The sequence below is a fragment of the Pan troglodytes genome, chromosome 2 (assembly GCF_028858775.2).
Source record: "Pan troglodytes isolate AG18354 chromosome 2, NHGRI_mPanTro3-v2.0_pri, whole genome shotgun sequence".
Taxonomy (NCBI): domain Eukaryota; kingdom Metazoa; phylum Chordata; class Mammalia; order Primates; family Hominidae; genus Pan; species Pan troglodytes.
Window position 1 is genome coordinate 18,955,184 of NC_086015.1, and position 23,990 is coordinate 18,979,173.

General features: G+C 38.8%; 1 protein-coding gene across 22 annotated transcripts in view; it reads left to right on the forward strand.

Annotated features, from left to right (window-relative positions):
- Positions 1-23,990, forward strand: part of NR2C2 (nuclear receptor subfamily 2 group C member 2) — a 114,992-nt gene that overhangs the window by 7,130 nt on the left and 83,872 nt on the right. For 6 of the 22 annotated variants that reach the window (XM_063805439.1, XM_063805442.1, XM_063805441.1 and 3 more), the window contains exons 2-4: positions 4,325-4,364; positions 4,705-4,810; positions 7,579-7,662. The exons of 6 other annotated variants lie outside the window; for them this stretch is intronic. In XM_063805439.1, the coding sequence (XP_063661509.1) occupies positions 7,603-7,662 (60 nt within the window). In that variant the 5' untranslated portion in view covers positions 4,325-4,364; positions 4,705-4,810; positions 7,579-7,602. Of the gene's footprint in view, positions 1-4,324; positions 4,365-4,704; positions 4,908-7,578; positions 7,663-12,064; positions 12,107-23,990 lie in introns of those variants that run through there. 10 more of the 22 variants (XM_063805448.1, XM_009444946.5, XM_063805453.1 and 7 more) reach the window with 7 other exon arrangements.

Below are 23,990 nucleotides of genomic sequence, written 5' to 3' on the forward strand. Positions count from 1 at the left end.
TTGTTTTTTGAGATGGAGTCTCCCTCTGCCGCCCAGGCCGGAGTGCAGTGGTACGATCTTGGTTCACTGCAATCTCCGCCTCCCAGGTTCAAAGGATTCTCGTGCCACAGTCTCCCTAGTAGCTGGGACTACAGGCGTGTGCCACCATGCCCAGCTAATTTTTTGTATTTTAGTAGAGACAGGTTTTCACCATGTTGCCCAGGCTGGTCTTGAACTCCTGAGCTCAGGCAGTCCACCCACCCCGGCCTCCTAAAGTGCTAGGATTACAGGCAGGAGCCACCGAGCCTGGCTGGTTTGTGCCCTTTTGTATCTGCGTGTTGTAGTTAAGTAAAAAGTTTTACTTAGTAAAATTGTTCTCACTATTTTAATTAATGTGATTATTGTGTAGGTTAAGTTTTAAGGGAAGAATGCGTTCAAAGTTCTAAAAGAACTGCCATGGTACTACCTGGGTGGAGCAGCCTCAGAAATTTCTGTTAGCAATACTGAAACATAAGTCACATATTACGACTTAGTGGTTGTGTATATCAGTTATTAAATGATCTAGCTTATTGATGTAAGCAATTTTTGTTCCCTTAGATAATTCTTTCCTGTCGCTTTTTTTTTTCATTCCCTCCTTGACTTCCTTTTTTCTGGGAAATTATTTTGAAGGGCACTGTGATCTAGAGGGAATGTTGCGATTTTAGAGTCAAAGAGGCCTCAGTTGGAATCCTAGCTCCATCGTTTACTAGCTGGATGATTTGAAACGAGTTACAAGTGCTGGGTCTCAGTTTTTTCCATCTTCATTGGTGAGCTAATATTACATACTCAGAAGGTATGCTAAGGATTAAATCATGCCTAGTTTGATTTCAAGCACATTGTGGATGTCCAGAGAATTTATCCTGCTTTCCTTCTATCCATCTACCCTAGCTCTTACTGATAGATATGAAGAAAGTCCACATCACCCTTACACTTGGGCTCTTGGTAGGATAAGAAAAAATCATCCACAGTATGTAGTGACTTTTTTAGGGGAGGTATCCACACAGAAAATTGTAGAACTGCCCTGATACTATAAATATGTAAGAACTTCATTTATGTGAAAGCTACTTCTCTTCCCTACTAGTCACTCACCCAACCTTGCCACTTCTACCATATACATATCATTACTGCACTTTTTTACAGTTGCTTTGAATATGGAAGAAACAACTTTCCTATGGAGGGTCACAATGGAAAGGAAATTACCTGACCCTAAAGCTAAGTAAACTTGGAGTCTAAATAAATAATTGGCTTTCCATTGACAGGAAGTATACCTAAACTTAACCTTAGAGGCATCCCAGTGAGTATCTTTTCTGTTGATAAACATTTGTATTACACTAAACCTGCCACTTGAATTTCATTTTCTACTTTCAAGTCTTGATCTATGATTGCAAGTTTCAAGCTATGTATTTCTTACTTTTTATCCTCTCTCAGGCTATCTAAATCCTTCCATTTTAATTTTCCCATGAATATGAACAGACTTCTAACAATCAGAATAATTAGACTTATACTGAATGCCTTGTACCTATCAAGAGTTCTATGCCCAGTAGTATTTTGCAAGTAGTTATTAGGTATTGGTTTATTTTTAAATATTTGTAAGATTTTTTCCTAATTTAGCCCCATTGTTTTGCCCAGTTGTACAGTTGAACAGGGCGAATTACAAATGCTTTGTGTGGGTGTTTGTTTTTTTATTATTTATTTATTTTTTGAGACAAGAGTTTTACTTTTGTTGCCCAGGCTGGAGTGCAGTGGCTCAATCTCAGCTCACTGCAACCTCTGCCTCCTGGGTTCAAGCCATTCTCCTGCCTCAGCCTCAAACAGCTGGAATTACAGGCATATGCCACCATGCCTGGCTGATTTTGTATTTTTAGTAGAGATAGGGTTTCTCCATGTTGGTCAGGCTGGTCTCGAACTCCTGACCTCAGGTGATCCGCCTGCCTTGGCCTCCCAGAGTGCTGGGATTACAGGCATGAGCCACCGCCCCGGCTGTGTGTGTGTTTACACTACTTCCATGTGTATATAGTTAAATTTCATGTGAGCCTTATGTCAAAATCAGACCTATTCCTAATCATAATACACATTTTACAGTTTGAGTTACTTTCAGATTTCTCTGAGAAAGCAAAAGTGGCACCATCACCTTTCACCAATAATAGCTACCATGTGTTGCATTTCTATGTCCCAAGCACAACGCATACACATTTAAGATCAAATCTTCACTATAACCTCATATGGTCAGTATCTGAGAGATGAGCTTAGTGCCTGAGCCTCAGAACCCAATATAGTTGTTTAGCTAAGGAAATACCAAGACAGTAGATACTTTGCATGTTATATTTATAAGCCATGTAACACATAAATATGGATGATTTGAATCAGTTGATTGTGGAGGGAAAGGCAGCCTCACTCATTCCTGTTAATGAAGGCAGCGTCTCCTTGTCCCAGGACTTGTTCATTGTTATCTGAAACTGGAGATTCAGGTGTTTCCAGAGCCCAGCTTTTCACTGCAGTGAAGTCTGTGCCCTACTTCACTAAAGAAACTCTGGTTGCAAGGTTTAGTTAGCTATCACTTTGTGAGCCTGGAAGAGCTAATTCAAAGTCATTGTTCTGTTCTCTGCTTCTTTGTTGTTGATGGGGTGATACTGATCCACTTGGATTTGAAAGAATTTCTTATAAAACCTGTCACATAAGGCCAACCAAGTATGATTTACTACTATCATTCTATGGTCTGTATTACAATTTTTTATTTTTTTAGAGATAAGGTCTCACGATGTTGCCCAGGCTGGATATGAAATAGTTTTTATATACTGTGCCCTGTTGTCATTTGTGTGCTATCGAGGAAAAACACACTACTTTAAGAATCCGCCTTCATCTCTAGACTTTACTATTGCTACCACTTCCTAACTGGCCTCCCATCTACAGTCTCTGTCTTTTCTATCATTTCCACACTGCAGTCTAAATTTTTTTTTTTAAGATCCAGATATGAGTGCATCATTTTTCTGCCAAACTCCTGATAATTCTCTGTTGTCTACAGTGTCAGCCTCTCTCCTTCCCTGGTCTCTGTAATAATTCCACACCACATTGCCTGCCATTCCTCAAATATGCCACTCTTCCTCATACCTGCCAGTTTTGTATGAGCTGTCCTCTCTGCTTAGAACTCTCTTGTCATCCATCTGTCTTTCCTTGCTAAATTTCCATTCTTCTTTCAAGACCTAGTTTAAATAATTCCTCTCCTGTAACGTTTTCATTGGTTCTCACAGGCAGAGAGCAATGTGTCTTCCCTGGGACACTCATAGCATTTGCTTTGCATAGATACTTCAGTTTCCTTCATAAGTTCATCAAGGACAAGGACTGTTTATTCTCCTCTTTCTCCTCCTTGTTGTTGTTAATTCTCAGCAGTCAGTTCATTGCCTAGTTCATAGCAGTTACTTAATAAGAACTGATGGAGGTGGTTGGACTTGATTAGTAAAATCACCAGAGGAAGATCTTCTGTAGCACTTTTTTTTTTTTTTTAACTTAAGGTACTCAGTATTATACTTCTTTTGGCAGCTAATCAGGTTCTTTCCCCTAAACATTATTGTGGGGGTGGGGGGCAATCTTTGAAGGTTAACAAGCTGAATGGGTGAAGTACTAGCCTTTAGGACTCAGGTTTCTGTACCAAGAGCGAGTTTAGTGTTCTGTCCACAATGGTTGTTAATATAATGCCTTGTGTATAGTAACCACTTAGTGTTAGTTGCTGCTATTAGTGTTATGCTTGGCTCCACCAGCCAAGAAGGTTGTTTTTAAAAGCTTTATTTCTTTTCTATACTTTGTAGTATCAAAACAATAGGATTTTGTTGTTGTTGTTGTTCCAGATTGGCTGGGTGCTGCGGCTAATGCCTGTAATCCCAGCACTTTGGAAGGCTGAGGCAGGCAGATCACGAGGTCAGGAGATCCAGACCATCCTGGCCAACATGGTGAAACCCCGTCTCTACTAAAAATACAAAAATTAGCTGGGCGTGGTGGCGCATGCCTGTAATCCCAGCTACTGGGGAGGCTGAGGCAGGAGAATCGCTTGAACCAGGGAGTCGGAGGTTGCAGTGAGCCGAGATCGTGCCACTGCACTCCAGCCTGGCGACAGAGCAAGACTCTGTCTCAAAAAATAAATATATATAAAATTGTGCTAGTGAAGATAGTTTTTCAAACTACATCTAGACACAACCCACTGTTCCTTGGAGCCTCTTATTCTAGTGGGACATCTCCTAATTGATAACCATTTTCTGGTGGTACTTTTTCAAAGATGTATGACCTTCTCACTGTGTGATCTTTCTGTCTCTAGGACCGCCTATGGCTGCGGTAGCAGTGAGAGAAGCTCTCAGGTGAGAGTCTTATACCCTGATGTTACCTTTTTTGTCTGGGTGCATTTTGGTTAAATGTCCACGCTGCCCCACTTCCTGACATTACTTGAAGATTCTGTTTTACTTCTTACATTGTGATATCCTGGAAGAAAAAGCCTTTGTCTTCCTTTTTTATATGAGAATAGGCTATATGGTTTGTGACTTATTTTCAAAAGTAATAGAAAATATTTTTTGAAACTACTTCTCACCTCCTCTGACTGGATTTAAGTCTTTATTGAAAGCACTTGCTTTAACATAGTTTCTCTTTCAATTTCTCTCTCACTCTTAGTCTCATTTTTTTTGTCTCTGCTTGTTTTTCCAGAAGGTGCACATTCCTCCTTGTTCATTTTTAAGCAGCTTCCAAAGCTGCTGTTGATGATGCCTGATGCTGCTTTGAAGGCAGAAAACCAACAGTGAGATCAAGAATTGTAAGAATTCAAGTGTATAAAGAAAGGTTGCTGCTCAATTCAAGTGTATAAAGAGAGGCGTTTAAGATGATCCAGGAAGTTGGTGTGGGAGAACAAGGTGGGGGGCACTTGTCCTATCAGAGAGCAAGACTTACACTAACACTGCAGTAAAAAGATAGTGGTGGTGACCAAGAGAAAGACACAGAGAACTTAGTGGAATAGAATAGAGAACCTACAGTTATATCCACATATATAGGAAAAACAGATATGGCAGAGATGGCATTTCAGATCAGTGGGGAAAAGGATAGATTTTCCCCATATAGATAATCCATTTTCCAGAACTATTTCTTGAATAGAAAATGGTAAATGGATTATCTACATGGGAAAAAAATTAGTTGGATCCTTACTTCTCATCAGATTCAAGAATCAATTTGCAGATGGATTGAGGACTTACATATGAGGGGCAAAACTGGAACATTTCTAAGAAAATATTTACAGTTACATTCCTGGGATAGGACAGGATTTTCATAAATGAAAGTACAAACTGTAAAAGAAAATAGGGATAAATTTAGCCTTATTAAATTTAAGGACTTCTGTTCATCAAAAGACACCTTAAAGAAAGTAAACAGATGAACCACAGAGTGGGTGAAGATATTTATAACTTATCAACAAAAAATTAATGTCCAGAATACTTAGCTTTTTTAAACTTAAACAGATTTACTGCTGCTTCTCTGTGACTTCATATCTGTAGTCACCTGTTGTTAGATTTATCTTGGGATCCCCAGCCCTACCTGAAGTTGATTGATCCTGCAAATTTAAAGTGAATTATTACAGAAATAATTCTGTACTAGGCCTCCATTAAATCAGATTGTCATCTATAAAATCCATTTTTACTCATAATTTGATGTATCAAGCCACCTCTTTTAGGGAACCCAATAGAAAGATACACCTTTCTAGTACTCTGTTTCTATACTATTCAATAATATTTTCCTAACAATATTCCTGTAATAATTCAAATTCACATATTTCTTACATTGAACTATAGTTAATAACAGAGGAGAAATTCTGTTGACATCTAAAAGTGATAAAAATTATTAGTTGCAGCCACATGTTTGGATTTCTTTTTTAATGTACAGTACCTATTGGCTATCCATTTCTTTAAAAATTCTTATTTTCTGTTTTGAGGAAGAATCAGACTCTAGACTTTTACATGCAATACTTGTATTTTTAACAAGTCAGTTGACTTTTCTGGTAGACTTAAAGACGCCTTTTCCTTCCATCTCCATTAGTTGTAACCAAATTATAGCAAGAAAAAAAGACCAAAAGGTATCTTTGTGTTTTTTTCTTCTAGAAACAAGTAAAAGTTAAGTTTTTACCATCTATTAAAAGAATAAACTTATCTCCTCAGTTTCAGACCTAATCATATTTTGTGAAAATGAGTAACTGATACTGGTGGTCTCATGTCATTGTAGAAGTTGGTGCAGTATCTGCTGTCACAGAATTTTGACTCCTTGAAGACAGGAGCCAAGTCTTTCATATTTGTCAGTCACAGTTTCATCCTCCTGTTTCTTTCTCTTAGCATTCTGGCAATAAAATATGAATTAGAATTATCATAATAGAGGTGGCTATCTAATAATAAATAGAATGATGTAGAAAGTTACCAGAGAGTTAAAAAGCTTCATAGAGATCAGTGATTATAATACCTTAGATAGGAACTACAGAAAAATATTTTGTAAAATTGTATTGCAAGATAATCCACTTTGTGATTGAGGGAGGGCAGGCAAATGAACTGTAATCTTCTATATTGCACACTCAATAATACTGTATAGTTTTTATATGTAAATCTTGGTAATAGATTTGAGCTTTGTTCTCCTGTGGACCGTGGGACCTATACAGTCAATAGTGAATGTCCGGAAATTGGGTCTAGATTATACTGAATTCTTTGTGGTAGAGCCTTTGAAAGGGCTTAGGAAATATTCAGGAGAGCTTTCTCATGACCAGAAGAGACTGGAAGTCTGCTCCTTCAGCAATGCTGGTACTCAAATGTCTTGACCCAGGAAACTAGCACACTCTTTGATCTTTAGGTGATCACTCTTTAGGTGATCTTTCTCAATTTTTACGAATAACAACATCAAATCTATTTTTGCTACTAGTAGAAAGCCGAATTATCTGGTTTTGTAATTTAATGAGGACTTAATATAAATTAATATGTGTATGGGTACCATATTCTTGTTAGCACACTTTAGTAATGCAGTCTCTTCGCTTCTTGCTTTGTTAGTGATAGTATTTGCCTTTCAACCTGTGAGTGAGGTATGTTAGCACCAAGCAGGGTTTTGCTTCTCACTTTGCCACTAGCAAAAGAAGTATGGTTAATGATAGCCATCTAGGGCTCTATCCAGAGTTGATCTCACACCTTTCTCAGATACCCACCTTCTTATTCAGCATACTGTGACAGGGAACTATCCAAAAAGGTGTGATTCCCACCTCCCTGAGAGGTAAACCAAGCTGTTACAACCCTGGAGACCTGATAATTAAATTTCCAAATTCATCTTTGTCTATATTTGTCAGAGGAAGTTTCTAAATTGAAATGTTTCTACAAATTAATTTTGGTACCTGTAACTGAAGGAGGCGGTGCAGCATATACAGATATGTCTAGCTTGCTAGGTCTGTCTGCTATAGAGGGCAAAATCCACACAAGACAGTACCAAAGATGAATTTTGATTACTAATATTTTTCAAGTAGTCTGGTTTCTCCCCACCTGATAGAGGTTGCTACATCTTTCCAAACAGGTTCTCTAATGATCTTGGTTCACCATGGCTACAAATATGGAGGGGCTGGTTCAGCACAGAGTGGGGACCCAGCAGGTGGCTGAGGTGAGTGACAGGGGCTAGCACAGTAGCTGGCACCCTCACTTTCGAAAGGAAAGAAAAATCAGTGTGCTCATTTTTTTCAAAACAGTCCCTTGGAGGTCAGCATGTGATATGTCCTAGGGTGCTGTCATGGGAGAAAAAAATGACAAGAACATTTATTTGTAACTTTTTTTGTTTTTTTTGCATGAGTAGGGTGGCCTATCTGCTTTTAATAAGGTGACTTGAACTTTTACTTTAAACCGAAAACTAGTAGAATCTGATTATTATTGAACCTTGTGGGTATAGTTTAAACTCCAAATCTCTTAGTTTCTTGTACGCTTGATTCTTCGTTAATATTATGGAATAGTAGAAGACGTGATTATGTCCATTCAGCAGTCATTGACCATTTGCCATGGACCAGGGATTGTACTAAGTGCTGAGTTATATGGGGGTGAATGAGTCATGGGTTGTTCCTTTAGTGATCTCAAGGCCTGGTTAAGGAGTTATTATAAAATAGGTTGAGAAGTATAATTCCATGTGAGGGATTTGATCCTGGAAGTGGATCTTCCATTATGAGTAAGCATTTGTCAGACCCAAGTAAGTGGGGTGGGGAACTTTGTGGTAGATTCTGGGGAGAGCATCCTAAGTCAGAAACCTATGTAAAAGGACGTAGGCATTAAGTAGCTTGGTATGTGCAGGCAACTTGACATGAAACGCATAGTAAAGCTAAAACACTAATTGCATACTTTGGGCATTCATTCTGTACCATGCCCTATGCAAGGGCTTTAATCCTCACAATAACTTTCTGAGGTACTGTCAGTATTCCCATTTAGTAGGTAAGGAAACCAAGTCTCAAAAAATAAGTAATTAGCCAAAGGCACTGTATAGCAGGACAAGATGCTGACGCAGGTCTGTTCACTTCCAAAGCTCCTCCAATTAACCATGGGTCCTACTGCAACCAGGAGCCAAAAGGTTGAGATTCGCATTTTTTATTTTTTATTTTTTGAGACAGAGTCTTGCTGTCTCCCAGGCTGAAGTGCAGTGGCGCGATCTCGGCCCACTGCAAGCTCCGCTTCCTGGGTTCACACCATTCTCCTGCCTCAGCCTCCCGAGTAGCTGGGACTACAGGCACCCGCCACACCACGCCCGGCTAATTTTTTGTATTTTTAGTAGAGATGGGGTTTCACCGTGTTAGCCAGGATGGTCTCCATCTCCTGACCTCGTGATCCACCTGCCTCTGCCTCCCAAAGTCGCATTTTTTAATAATGCTTATATATCTAGGGCAAAGACACAAATTTACGTTCAAAGAGAGGATTTTTTTAAACAAAAACTAAGTATACATATGCCAGTTTAAACCGATAAAAATGGTGAGCAGATTTTTCAGATTTTTAGATCAACCATTAACTGAAATGCAACAATGTAACTAGTTACCTACCCCCCTCCCCACCCAGCAAATAATGGTTAATATTAACTGAAAATGAAAGAAGATAGATTTGACAAATATTTTATTATTATATTTTTGAATGGGCTATCAGAGTTACAGAAGTATTGGGATTAAAATGCTTGTAAAACAAGTTCTCATTTAACGTTATCAGTGGGTTCTTGGAAACCAGCTTTAGGTGAAACCACATATAACAAAACCAGTTTTACCCTAGGCTAATCAAGAGTTAAGTTCCTATGGCATATTTCTGGTCAAACAATAAAAAATCAAATTTCTAAATAAAGATACAGAACACCTCTAATATTAAATATTGAAATAAATGTGAGCTATACATACTTTTAAGATTAAAGACTAATATAAACAAAATTATTTACCCAATATTTGGTGAATCAGTGAGTGATGGCAGTCATGGTGGTGAATTATATTAAGGAATAATTGTTTGCAAAGCAAAAATTGTCAGGAGTACCTCCTACCACTATGCAGTCAATCACAAGTATGACAGGCCCGCTGAGTGCTTTCTTACTGCATAGTTTATTGTCATGCATTTGGTATGATTACTGTGGACTTTATTTTTTTTTATTTTTTATTTTTTATTTTTTTGAGATGGAGTCTCGCTCTGTGCCGAGGCTATTGTGCAGTGGTGCGATCTCGGCTCACTGCAAGCTCTGCTTCCCGGGTTCACGCCATTCTCCTGCTTCAGCCTCCCGAGTAGCTGGGACTACAGGCGCCCGCCACCACACCCAGCTAATTTTTTTTTTTTTGTATTTTTAGTAGAGACGGGTTTCACCGTGTTAGCCAGGATAGTCTTGATCTCCTGACCTCATGATCCGCCTGCCTTGGCCTCCCAAAGTGCTGGGATTACAGGCGTGAGCCACCGTGCCCGGCCATGAATTTTTATTTTACAATAATTTGTATTCATTTCCCAACCCACTTATTCCAGTTCAGGGTGATAGGTGGCTGGATCCTGTCCTGGCAGTTCAGGGCACAAGGCAGAAACACTCCTGGCCAGGACACCATCCTGTCACAGGATGTACTCACACACATACCCACACTCACTCAGACTGGGATAATTTAGACACACCAAGTCACCTCGCATGCACATCGTTGGCATGTGGTGGGGGAAGCCGGAATACCTGCAGAGAACCCATGCAGACATGGGGAGAACATACAGACTCCCCACAGACAGTGGCCCCGGCCTGGAATCACTTTTTTTTCTCATCAACATTATAACAAAACAACATTATTTGAGGACTCCCATATTTATTTGTTGCTTTATTTTGTGATAGGAATAATTACCTTGAAAATAATTGTTAATTTTTCAAATATCTGTGTTTCCACTTGAGGCTGATTTGGAAACTGCTGTGTGGATTGCTGCCCTAAGAGGCCATCATTCTTTCTTTTTCTTTCTATATCACAAGTCGTCAGGCAACATCATTAATTCTTTAGGAAAGAGGTTAATATAAGCTAATGTAAGTTCTTTGTATGCATTCAAAAAGTTTGCTAGCTAAAATTTTCTGCCAAATACCTTATTTCCTTCAGGCAGTAGAATTTCATGTATTAACTTAGTACAACTGTTGTTTCCCATGGCAAAAAAAAAAAAAAAAGCGTTTTTAGAGACTCAAAATAATGAAAGTCAGTCTCAATTTTGAGTGCAAAAGCAATCCTCCTGTTTAAAATATTTCCTAGATTTCCTTGCTGTTTTTTTTTTTTTTTTTTTTTTTTTTGAGACAGAGTTTCGCTCTTGTTGCCCAAGCTGTGGAGTGCAATGGCGTGATCTCAGCTCACTGCAACCTCCGCCTCCTGGGTTCAAGCTATTCTCCTGCCTCAGCCTCTTGAGTAGCTGGGATTACAGGCGTGGGGCACTATGCCTGGCTAATTTTTTGTATTTGTCGTAGAGACAGGGTTTCGCCTTGTTGGCCAGGCAGGCTGGTCTTGAACTCCTGACCTCAGGTAATTTGCCTGCCTCAGCCTCCCAAAGTGCTGGGATTATAGGCGTGAGCCACCATGCCTGGCCCCATAGTGTTATTTTAAGGAATAAGTATGTATTTGTGTCCTTTGAATTTTTGAGCTTAGTAATTTTAAACTGCATATCATAACTATATATAATATTTGATTAGCTAAATGAGTAAGAGGGCCTACACTTCATCATTTTAATGCTAAGTAGTAATGGAGTGGGAATAAAGTATCCAAATTGAGAGATAATTAACAGTCAGTTTTGGATAATTGTTTACTCAATCAGCAGATAATGAAGGAGCATACCCGTTCCCTTCCCGTAGGCCAGGGAGGATATGCTGGTGGATAATAGGACAGGGCTTTTGCTCTCCCAGAGCTCTCTAACGGGATAAGCCTGAGATAGGCTACACTAGTTGAATAGGAAAGACAGGATCTTGGTAGAAAGCCGTGAGATCAGACAGATTGGGGTTTAAATCCTCGTCGCTATTATAAACAATCAAAAAATTTAGCTGGACGTGGTGGCGCCTTCCTGTGGTCTCAGCTACTCTGGAGGCTGAGGTTGGAGGATCACTTGATCCCAGGAGTTCAAGACTACAGTGAGCTATGATGTCCCTCACTGCACTCCAGCCTGGATGACAGAGTGAGAACCTGTCTCTAAAATAAGTCTTTTTAGAAATGAGCTTTAGTAAGTGCCATGCATTTTTGCTTCATGAAATACAGCAACATTGTGGATTATGTAAATGATGTTCTCTAGAGTCCCCATTCAGCTTTTTTCTCCATAGACCATCTAAGTGGCAAATACCAAGGTAAACTACAAAAGTTGGGTGATATGAAATAACTTGATGTCCTATAATGTGCTCAAATTTAGTAATTCAGAGAGACAGTTGAATATAGTGGTCAACAGTGTAGACTCTGGAGCCAGATTGCCTAGATTTAAATCCTGGCCCTGCCACTTGAAAGCTGTGTGACCTCTATGTTTTTTGAAATTGTTTATAAAGAATTGATATTAACTTTTCTTTAAAAATCTTGTAGAATTAGCGGAGAAGCCATCTGGGCCTGGCCTTTTCTTTTCAGGTAATTTTTGGATTACTAATTCAGTCTTTACTTGTTACAGGTCTGTTCATATTGTCCATTTCTTCTTGAGTCAGTTTCAGTAATTTGTCTTTTTGGGACTTTGTTCATTTCATCTAAGTTATCTAATTTGTTGGTGTACAGTTCTTCATAGCATTCCTTTAGAATCCTTTTTATTTCTGTAAGGTCAGTGGTAATTTATCCTCTTTCATTTGTGATTCTAGTAATTTGAGTCTGCCCTCTTTTTCTTGGTCAATCTAGCTGAAGGTTTGTCAACTTGATTTTTTTTCAACAAACCAGCTTTTTGGTTTAATGGATTTTCTCTATTTTTCTATTTTCTGTTTCTTTAATTTTCGTTAAAAACCACAGTGAGATACTATTTCACATCCACTAGAATGGCTAGAATATAAAAATCAGATAGTAAACACTGGAAAGGAAGTGGAAAAATTGGAAACCTCATACGTTGCTGGTGGGAATGTCAGCCAAATGTCCATTAACAATGAAATGACTGTGAAATTTGATTTTAAAAAACAATGTGGTTCATTTTTTTTTTTTAAAAAACAGGAATAGCTGAGAATGGGAGAGATAAGGTGGCAGATGATAATTGGTAACCAAAGCAGTGAGAGCTTGAATCATGTCTAACACTGGAATTAATTTTGCTTTTCATATATTAAAGGAATGAAATTTTCTAAAGGGGCTTCAGTATTTTTTAAGCATTTAAGATTTCCCAAACTATACTACAAGGCTACAGTAACCAAAACAGCATGGTACTGGTACCAAAACAGAGATATAGATCAATGCAACAGAACAGAGCCCTCAGAAATAATGCCGCATATCTACAACTATCTGATCTTTGACAAACCTGAGAAAAACAAGCAATGGGGAAAGGATTCCCTATTTAATAAATGGTGCTGGGAAAACTGGCTAGCCATATGTAGAAAGCTGAAACTGGATCCCTTCCTTACACCTTATACAAAAATCAATTCAAGATGGATTAAAGACTTAAACGTTAGACCTAAAACCATAAAAACCCTAGAAGAAAACCTAGGCATTACCATTCAGGACATAGGCATGGGCAAGGACTTCATGTCTAAAACTCCAAAAGCAATGGCAACCAGAGCCAAAATTGAGAAATGGGATCTAATTAAGCTAAAGAGCTTCTGCACAGCGAAAGAAACTACCATCAGAGTGAAACTACCGTTTTGAAACAACCTACAAAATGGGAGAAAATTTTCGCAACCTGCTCATCTGACAAAGGGCTAATATCCAGAATCTACAATGAACTCAAAGAAATTTACAAGAAAAAAACAACCCCATCAAAAAGTGGGCAAAGGACATGAACAGACACTTCTCAAAAGAAGACATTTATGCAGCCAAAAAACACATGAAAAAATGCTCACCGTCACTGGTCATCAGAGAAATGCAAATCAAAACCACAATGAGATACCATCTCACACCAGTTAGAATGGCAATCATTAAAAAGTCAGGAAACAACAGGTGCTGGAGAGGATGTGGAGAAATAGGAACACTTTTACACTGTTGGTGGGACTGTAAACTAGTTCAACCATTGTGGAAGTCAGTGTGGCGATTCCTCAGGGATCTAGAACTAGAAATACCATTTGACCCAGCCATCCCATTACTGGGTATATACCCAAAGGACTATAAATCATGCTGCTATAAAGACACGTGCACACGTATGTTTATTGCGGCATTATTCACAATAGCAAAGACTTGGAACCAACCCAAATGTCCAACAATGATAGACTGGATTAAGAAAATGTGGCACATATACACCATGGAATACTATGCAGCTGTAAAAAATGATGAGTTCATGTCCTTTGTAGGGACATGGATGAAATTGGAAATCATCATTCTCAGTAAACTATCGCAAGAACAAAAAACCAAACACCGCATATTCTCACTCATAGGTGGGAATTGAACAACAACAACACATGGACAGAGGAAAGGGAACATCACACTCTGGGGACTGTTGTGGGGTGGGGGGAGGGGGGAGGGATAGCATTGGGAGATATACCTAATGCTAGATGACGAGTTAGTGGGTGCAGTGCACCAGCATGGCACATGTATGCATATGTAACTAACCTGCACATTGTGCACATGTACCCTAAAACTTAAAGTATAATAATAATAAATTAAAAAAAGAAAAAAAAATTTCCCTCTATAACTGGAAATTTAAAGCAGACATATAGATACATATACTATGTATTTCTTCATTGCCTAAATAAAGATTCTTTTTTTTTTTTTTGAAACAGAGTCTCACTGTGTCACCCAGGCTGGAGTGCAGTGGTGTGGTCTCGGCTCACTGCAACAACCACTTCCGTTCAAGCAATTTTCCCGCCTTAGCCTCCCGAGTAGCTGGGACTACAGGCACGTGCCACCACACCCAGCTAATTTTTGTACTTTTAGCAGAGATGGGGTTTCACTGTGTTGGCCAGGCTGGTCTCGAACTCCTGACCTTGTGATTCACCCACCTTGGCCTCCCAAAGTGCTGGGATTTACAGGCGTGAGCCACCGTGCCCGGCCAATAAAGATACTTTTTAAACTCCATATTTTGAGTCAGGAGAAATTTTGGAGTTAACTTGCTGAAGTATTTTGAGTGCTTACTGATTGGCAGAAAGAAATCACTCATACACCTAAACTATAAGTTGCATGTATGTTTATGCAATAGAAATGAAGTGGCTTTACAACCCTTTTCCTTGACCCTGGGCTATGTAAGGGGCTCTCAGCCATCAAATAAGGCCTGCCATGGCTGAGAAAATAGCCAAATTCTTATGACCTCTTTATTCTTTTTATCAACAGGATTTACATCATTATTGCAGAAAACTTACACTAACATTTCCATGTAAGAGAATGTTTAAAAACATAGAGCTCTCCCAGTTGTTGAACAAAATGCAGTATTGGCAAGGCCGTGTCCTCAAGGAGGGAAAAGCAAAGTTGGGTTTTCAGTGTCCTGGAATGCCTAACTCACTAGGACTGAATTTGATTTATCCTGCCCTCTAACTGGATGTTTAAATTTTCATTTTCTTGTCAAAGTAGTACATATACATACATTTAAAAGTTGACCAATACAATATTAGGCTTAAAGCAGAAAACAGCAGGTTTCTGAACCACTCTTACCCTTTATCACCAAGCCTCCTCTAAATTTGATTTCTTCTGGTATTTAACTTCATGCTTTAAAAAATGTCCTTACCCCACTATTTCTAATTCTTGATTTATCGGGCTTAGATACTGTCTTTTTTGGGGGCCGGGGGTGGGGGGGCGGTAATGAATTCTTTTTTTGTTTTGTTTTGTTTTTAATTGTGGTAAAATATAAAATTTACCATTTTAACTGTTTTAAAGTGTGGAGTTCTTTGGCATTAAGTACTGGTCACATTGTTCTGTAACCATCACCACCATCCATCTCTAGAACTTTTTCTTCTTTCCAGACTGAAACTCGGTATCCATGTAGCACCAGCTACCATTCCCCTCATTCCCCTAGCCTTTGGCAACCACCATTCTTTCCATGTCTCTGAATTTGACTTCTCTAGGTACCTTATGTAAATAGAATCATGTAATTGTCATTCGTTACTGGGCTTATTTCACTTAGTATAATGTCCTCAAGGTTAATCCATGTTGTAGCATGTGTCATATGTTATAGTATATGTCAGTTTCCTTCCTTTTTAAGACTAATATTCTACTTATGTATCACATTTTATCTGTTCATCTGTCAGTGGGCATTTGGGTTGCTTCAACCTCTTGGCTTTGAGGAATTCTGCTGTGAACGTAGGTATACAAGTATCTTGAGTCCCTGCTTTCAGTTATTTTGGGTATACAGTTGGTACTCAACTTATGATGGTTCAACTTACAATTTTTTAACTTTGCAATGGTGCAAAAGCCATATGCATTTGGTAGAAGCCATACTTCAAGTACCTATATAACCATTCTGTTTTTCAGTACAGTATTTAATAAATTACATGAGAAATTCAACAATTTATTATAAGCTTTGTGTAAGATAATTTTGTTCAGCTGTATGCTAGTGTGAGTGTTCTGAGCATGTAAGATAGATTCGGCTAAGCCATGCTGTTTGATAGGCTAAGTGTATTAAATGCATTTTTTTATTTTTTATTTTTTTGAGGCAGAGTCTTGCTCTGCGCCCAGGCTGGAGTGCAGTGGCGCAATCTTGGCTCACTGCAACCTTCGCCTCCTGGGTTCAAGCAGTTCTCCTGCCTCAGCCTCCTGAGTAGCTGGGATTACAGGCACCCACCATCATGCCCTGCTAATTTTTGTATTTTTAGTAGAGATGGGGTTTCACCATGTTGGCCAAGCTGGTCTCAAACTCCTGACCCCGGGTGATCCACCTGCCTTGGCCTCCCAAAGTGCTGGGATTACAGGCATAAGCCACCGTGCCTAGTCTTACATGCATTTTTGACTTAATGACATTTTCAACTTACAATGGTTTATCAGGACATAACCTCATCATAAGGAGCATCTGTATACCCAGAAGTGGAATTGCTGGATCTTAGGTTTCTACATTTGATTTTTGAGAAACTGCTATATTGTTTTCCACAGCGGCTGCAACCATGTTACATTCTTACCAGCAGTGCACAAGGGTTCTAGTTTCTCCACATCCTCAACAACACGTTATTTGTTGTTTTGTTTTTTGATAAAAGCTACCCTAATGGATGTAAAGTGATATTTGATTGTGGTTTTGACTTGCACTTCCCTAATGATTACTGATGTTGAACAGCTTTTCTTTTTTTGTTGTTGTTCACATTAAAAAATTAATTTACCTAAATTTCTTTTTTCTTTTTTTTTTTTTTTTTTGAGACAGAGTTTCACTCTTGTTGCCCAGGCTGGAGTGCAATGGCATGATCTCGGCTCACTGCAACCTCCGCCTCCCAGGTTCAAGCGATTCTCCTGCCTCAGCCTCCCGAGTAGCTGGGATTACAGGCATGCGCCACCACGCCCAGGTGATTTTTGTAGTTTTAGTAGAGACGGGGTATCTCCGTGTTGGTCAGGCTGGTCTCGAACTCCTGACCTCAGGTGATCCACCTGCTTTGGCCTCCCAAAGTGCTTGGGATTACAGGCATGAGCCACCGTGCCCAGCCATAAATTTCTTTTAATTAAGAAAAAAAAGTTCTCATTCTCTCTCTTTTTTTTTTCTTTTTCTTTCTTTCTTTTTTTTTTTCTCTGAGACAGTGTCTCATTCTGTCACCCAGGCTGGAGTGCAGTGGCATCATTTCGGCTCACTGCAACCTCCGCCTCCTGGGTTCCAGAGATTCCCATGTCTCAGCCACCTGAATAGCTGGGATTACAGGCGCACACCACCACACCTGGCTAATTTTTGTATTTTTAGTAGAGACAGAGTTTCACCATGATGGCCAGGTTGGTCTCAAACTCCTAACCTCAAGTGATCCACCTGGCTGGGGCTCCCAAAGTGCTGGATTACAGGCATGAGCCAGTACACCAGGCTGAGCAGCTTTTCATATGCTAGTTGGCCATTCATATATTTTTGGAGAATGTCTATTCAAGTACTTTCCCACTTTTTAATTGGGTAGTTTGAGGTTTTTTGTCATTGAGCTGTAGGAATTCTTTATATATTCTGGATATTAAGCCCTTATTAGATTGTAGTAGTCCATTCTTGCATTGCTATAAAGGAATACCTGAGGCTGGGTAATTTATAATGAAGAGAGGTTTAATTGGCTCACGGTTCCACAGGCTGTACAGAGAGCACGGCAGCATCTGCTTCTGGGGAGGCCTCAGAGAGCTTTACTCATGGTGGCAGACAAAGCAGGAGCAGGTGTCTTACATGGCAGGGGCAGGACCAAGAGAGTGGGGGGAGGTGCTACACACTTTTAAACAACCAGATCTCATGGTAACTCACTCACTATCATGAGAACAGCACCAAGAGGATGGTCTTAAACCATTCATGAGAACTCCATCCCCATGATCCAATCACCTCCCATCAGGCCGCACCTGCAGCACTGGGGATTACAGTTCGACATGAGATTGGTTGGGGGAACAGATCCAAACCATATCACAGATATATGATTTGCAAGTACTTTGTTCCATTCTGTGGGCTGCCTTTCCATTCTCTTCATAGTGTCCTTTGATGTAAAAAAAGTTTTAATTTTGATGAAGTTTAATTTATGTTTTTTCTTTTGTTGCTTGTACTTTTAGTGTCATAATCAAGAAATTATCGCCAAGTCCAATGTCATGAAGATTTTCCTCTATGATTTTTTTTTGGCAGGGTCTTGCTCTGTCACTCAGGCTGGAATGCATTGGCACAAACATAGCTTAATCCAGCATAGACTTCCTGGGCTCAAGCAGTTCTCATGCCTCAGCCTCCTGAGTACTGCTGGGACTACAGGTGTACACTACCATGCCAGGCTAATTAAAAAAAAAAAATTTTTTTTTAAGACAGGGTCTTGCTATGCCACCCAGGCTGGTCTTGAACTCCTGGGCTCAAGCAGTTTTCCCACCTTGGCCTCCCAAAGTGCCAGGATTACAAGCATGAGCCACCGTGCATGTCTCCTTATAATTTTAGAGTTTTAGCTCTACATTTAGTACTAAATTTTAGAGTTTAGGTCTATGATCCAGTTATACGGTATTGTATAAGGAGTCTGACTTCATTCTTTTGCATGTGAATATCTAGTTGTCCCAGAATCATTTGTTAAAAAGACTCCTTTCTTCATTGAATGGTCTTGGCATGCTTGTCAACAATCATTTGACATATATTCACAGATTTATTTCTGGCTCTCTCTCCTTTTTTTTCCTCTAATATTGGTAAAACCACATAACATAAAATTTACTCTCTTAACCATTTTTAAGTACGGATGTTCCTTGGTTTACAGTGGAGCTGCATCCAGGTAAGCCCATCACAAGTCGAAAACATCACAAGTCTGAAATGCATTTTATAACCCAGTAAACCAGTCATAAAGTAAAAAAATTACAAGTCAGATCATCAAGTCAGAGACCATCTCTGTATACAGTTCAGTAGTTTAAGTATATTCAAACTGTTGTACAACAGATCTTCACAGTTTTTTCATCTTGCTAAAACTGAAACTCTATACTTATTAAACAGCAACTCCCCAATGCCCCCTTCCCCCACCCTCACAACTGCTCTTCTACTTTCTATGAATTTGACTATTGATAACTACTGTAAGAATTATACAGAACCTGTCTTTTTGTGACTGGTTTATTTCACTTAGCATAATATCCTCCCCGTTCAGGCTATTTGTTTGTATGTCTCTCTTTATGCCAGTACCACATTGTTTGGATTACTGTAGCTTTGTAGTAAGTTTTGAAATTGGGAAGTACGAGATATCTACCTTTGTTCTTTTTCAAGGTTGTTCTGGTTGTTCAGGGTCCCTTGAGATTCCATATGAAGGTTAATGGATTTTTCTATTTCTGTAAAATACATCATTGGGGTTTTGACAGGGATTACATTTGAGTTTGTAGATGGCTTTGGATAGTGTTGACTTCGTAACAATATTAAGTCTTTCAATCCATGAACACAGGATGTTTTTCCACTTATTTATGTTGTCTTTAATTTCTTTCCATGGTGTTTTATAGTTTTCGGTGTATACTTATGGTTTTTTTGTTGGTTTTTTTTTTTTTTTTTTTTTTTTTTTTTTGAGATGGAGTCTCACTGTTTCACCCAGGCTGGAGTGCAGTGGTACAATTTAGGCTCACTGCAACCTCCACTTCCCAGGTTCAAGTAATTCTCCTGCCTCAGCCTCCCAAGTAGCTGGGATTACAGGTATGTGCCACCATGCCCGGCTAATTTTTGTATTTTTACTAGAGACAGGGTTTCACCATGTTGGCCAGGCTGGTCTTAAACTCCTGACCTCAAGTGATCTGCCCACCTTGGCCTCCCAAAGTGCTGGGATTACAGGTGTGAGCCTCTGCGTCCAACCAGTGTATACTTTCGTTTTAAGTGTATACTTAAATGTTTTAAGAATTTTGCTTCCTTGGTTAAATTTAATCCTGAACATTTTATTCTTTTTTATGGTATTGTAAGTGGAATTGTTTTCTTAATTTCCCTTATGGGATGTGCATTGTTAGTGTATAGAAATGTTACTGATTCTTATTTCTAATAACATGCAGTTTTGCTGAATTTGTTTTATTCTAAAAGTTTTTTGGTCATCTTTAGAGTTGTACATATAAGGTTCTGTCGTCTGTGAATGAGGGATAATTTTACTTCTTTCTTTCCTCTATGGATGCCTTTTATTTTTCTTGACTAATTGCCCTGGCTAGGACTTCTAGTACAAGTGGCAAAAGTAGCCATTCTTGTCTTGTTCCTTATCTTAGAGGAAAAGTATTCAGTCTTCTATCAATGAGTGTTTCATTGATGAAACAGGTGGTTTTCATATGTGACCTTTATTATGTTGAGGTAATTTCCTTCTATTCCTATTTTGTTACGTGTTTTAATCATGAAAGGCTATTGAATTTTGTCAAGTGCTTTTTTCCATCAGTTCAGAGGATGATGTGTTTTTTTCCGTTCATTCTCTTAATGAGAGGTACTTTACATTGATCAGTTTTCATATGTTGAACCACTCTTGCATTTCTTGGACAAACCTCTCTTAGTAATGGTTTGTATTTTTTAATATGCTGCTGAATTCAGTTTGCTAGTATTTTGTTGAGGATTTTTGCACCACTGTCCACAGGGAAGAGAATAGTTTATAGTTTTCTTTTGGTGTCTTTGGCTTTGGTATCAGTGTGATAATACTGGCCTCATGGGAGTTTGGAAATGTTCCCACCTCTTCAGTGTTTCTAGAAGAGTTTAAGAAGGATTGATGTTAATTCTTCTTTAAATGCTTGGTAGAATTTAGCAGTGAAGCCATGTGGTCCAGGACTTTCCTTTTTTGGAAAGTTTTTGATTACTTATTCTATCTTCTTACTGGTTATAGGTCTATTTGGATTTTGTTTCTTTTTTAAAAAATATAATTTTTATTTTATTTTATTTCTTTAGAGACAGGGTTTCGCCATGTTGCCCGGGCTGACCTCGAACTCCTGGGCTCAGGCAATCTTCCCACCTCCACCTTCCAAAGTGCTGGGATTACAGGCATGAGCCACCACACCCAGTCCAGATTTTCTGTTCCTTCATGATGCAGTCCTGGTAGGTTGTGTGTTTCTGAGAATTTGTCCGTTTCATCTAGGTTATCCAGTGTGTCGGTGTGTAATTGTTCATAGTACTAGTTTATAATCTTTTCTTATTTCTGTTAACATTTGTAATAATGCCCCCACTTTTATTCACATTAGATGAAGAGACTTTAGTGTTCGTTCAGTGCCATATACTCCCACATCTCTTCCCTCCCAATAAAATTATATCCTGTTTGTATAAATCGGTGTTCTGGTTATATAATTATGATACTATTACAGATACTTCCTAGTGTCTCCAACATAGTTGTAAAACTCTCCAGATACTATTTTCTATACAAATCAGAAGAATTTTTAGTTTCCTTTTTTTCCTGTGAAAACATTCCTTCTTTTTAGAAGGCTTTTGCCTCTGACCTCCTGCTCTAGTCCCTACTGATTGCTCTTTGAACTTACTGTGCACAGCTGTCATCCTTTACTTCTCTCTTGTTTGGAGTCTTTGTTTTCTTGAGTCTGTCTTCCTTCCTTCCTTCCTTTTTTTTTTTTTTTTTTTTTTGATGGACAGCATGCTGTATTAGCTTCCTAGGAAAGGGTGCACCAGAGGTGATTTTCAAAAATCTTATATGTCTGAACATATTTTCATTTACATGTACATGGCTAATTGATAGTTTGACGAGGAATAGAAATCTAAGTTGAAAATAATTTTACCTCAGAATTTTGAAGGCATCATTTTATTGTCTTCCATTTTCTAGTGTTGCTTTTGTGTATAATAGTCAGTGCCACTGTCATTCCTTATCTACATGGGTGACCTCTCTTCCTCTCCCTCCCAATCTGGTTAAGATCTTTTCTATTCTGTTCTGAAATATACAGTCATGTCCCGTGGTATATATATTTTTTCATAAATGATACTGTGCACTCAGAGGGTTCTTTCAGTCAAAGTTCATGTCCTCCTGTTCTGGGAAATTGTTTTATGCTAGTTCTTAGATAATTTCTTCCCTCAGTTTTTTTCTAGTCTCTTTTCAGAACAACTAATTAGTTGGATTTTGGGTCTCTTGAACTAATCCTTTCATTTCCTCTCGTTTTCTCTTGTGTTTCCATCTGCCTCCAGCTTCTACTTTTAGTGAGATTTCCTGACTTAGAATCTGTCTTCATCACTGACTAGTGCTTGAGTATGTTACTTAATGTCTTTTGCTAGTTTCTCCAACTGTAGGATTAATTATTGAACTCATTTTAGAGGATTATTGTGAGAATTAAATGATTTACTGCATGTAAAGCATAGCACATAGAAAGTAATACATTGTGGCAGATGGCTTTCAGCTCTAGCTGTTATTGCTTCTTCAATTTTATTTTCATTTTTGATATCTTATTTTTAATTTTGGGAACTCTTTCTCCCTTTATTTTTATAGCAACTTTTTCTTCATGGGTACAGTAGCTTGTTGTAATTCTCTTTGAGTGTTAATTGCAGTTTTTTATTCTGTTTAGTTTTCTTCTTTCTTACATAGTTGCTTTTATCCAAATTCACTTTTGTTTCTTTTAGTTCCTTTCTTTCCTGTGGAAGCTTTCCTCAAATGGCTAATGATGCTCATTGTTGGTCCATATTTAAGAGTAATGTAGCCGGGCAAAATGGCTCATGCATATAATCCTAGCACTTTGGGAGGCCGAGGCGGGCGGATTGCCTGAACTCAGGAGTTCAAAACCAGCCTGGGCAACATGGCGAAACCCCGTCTCTACTAAAATACCAAATATTAGCCGGGCATGGTGGTGTGTGCCTGTAGTCCCAGCTACTCAGAAGGCTGAGGCACAAGAATTGCTTGAACCCGGGAGGCTGAGATTGTACCACTGCACTCCAGCCTGAGTGACAGAGTGAGACTCTGCCTCAAAAAAAAAAAAAAGAAGAACAGACTTCAGCTCAGCTGCAGGGAACTATGATCATGCCACTGCACTACAGCCTGGGTGACACAAGAAATAAAAATATTTAAAAAAAAGAATGAAGGACTTAAAACTGAAAACAAAAACCCCAAAAAAGTGTTTTTGTACATGTGTAAGCCTCATCAGCTAGCTTGATTTTACTGTGGATTGATTGGATAAGCACCCACACCCTAAACTTCAGTACAAATGTTCCTTAACTTGCAGTGGGGTTGTGCCCCAATAAACTCATTATAGCTTGAAAATCTGTTGAATGCACATAACCTACAGAACCTCATAGCTTAGTCGAACATACCTTAAACATGCTCAGAACACTTATATTAGCCTACAGTTGGGCAAAATCATGTAACACAAAGCCTATTTTATAATAAACTTGAATATCTCATGTAACATACTAGTATTAAATACTGTTCTGAAAGTCAAAAACAGAATGGTCATCTAGGTATTTAAAGCACTGTTTCTACTGAATGTGTATTGCTTTTGTACCATCATAAAGTAAGTTGAACCATTGTAAGTTGAGGACTGTTCGTCCATAGGTTTCCTTTCTGGAAACCTATTCAGTTTTTTCCAGCAAAAATTCTTCAGTTTCCTATCTGCAGGGTACCACATGTCTTGTTGCCAGTCTTTTTGTCCTTGCTTGTTTTAAAACTATGGCACAGGGGATAGGGTTGGCAGCATGGGGGTTGGAGGTTCACTTTGCAATACCTATACTTTCACTTGGTTTACTTCTGTGAAAACCGAAGAACAGGGCCGCCCTCCTTCATATGAAGATGTGTTTGATGTCTCAGGGTCTGGGACCTCTTTGGTTCACTCTTTGGTTCAAGTTATCCACAGACTATACCTCCTTTTTTCTGCAGTGGTA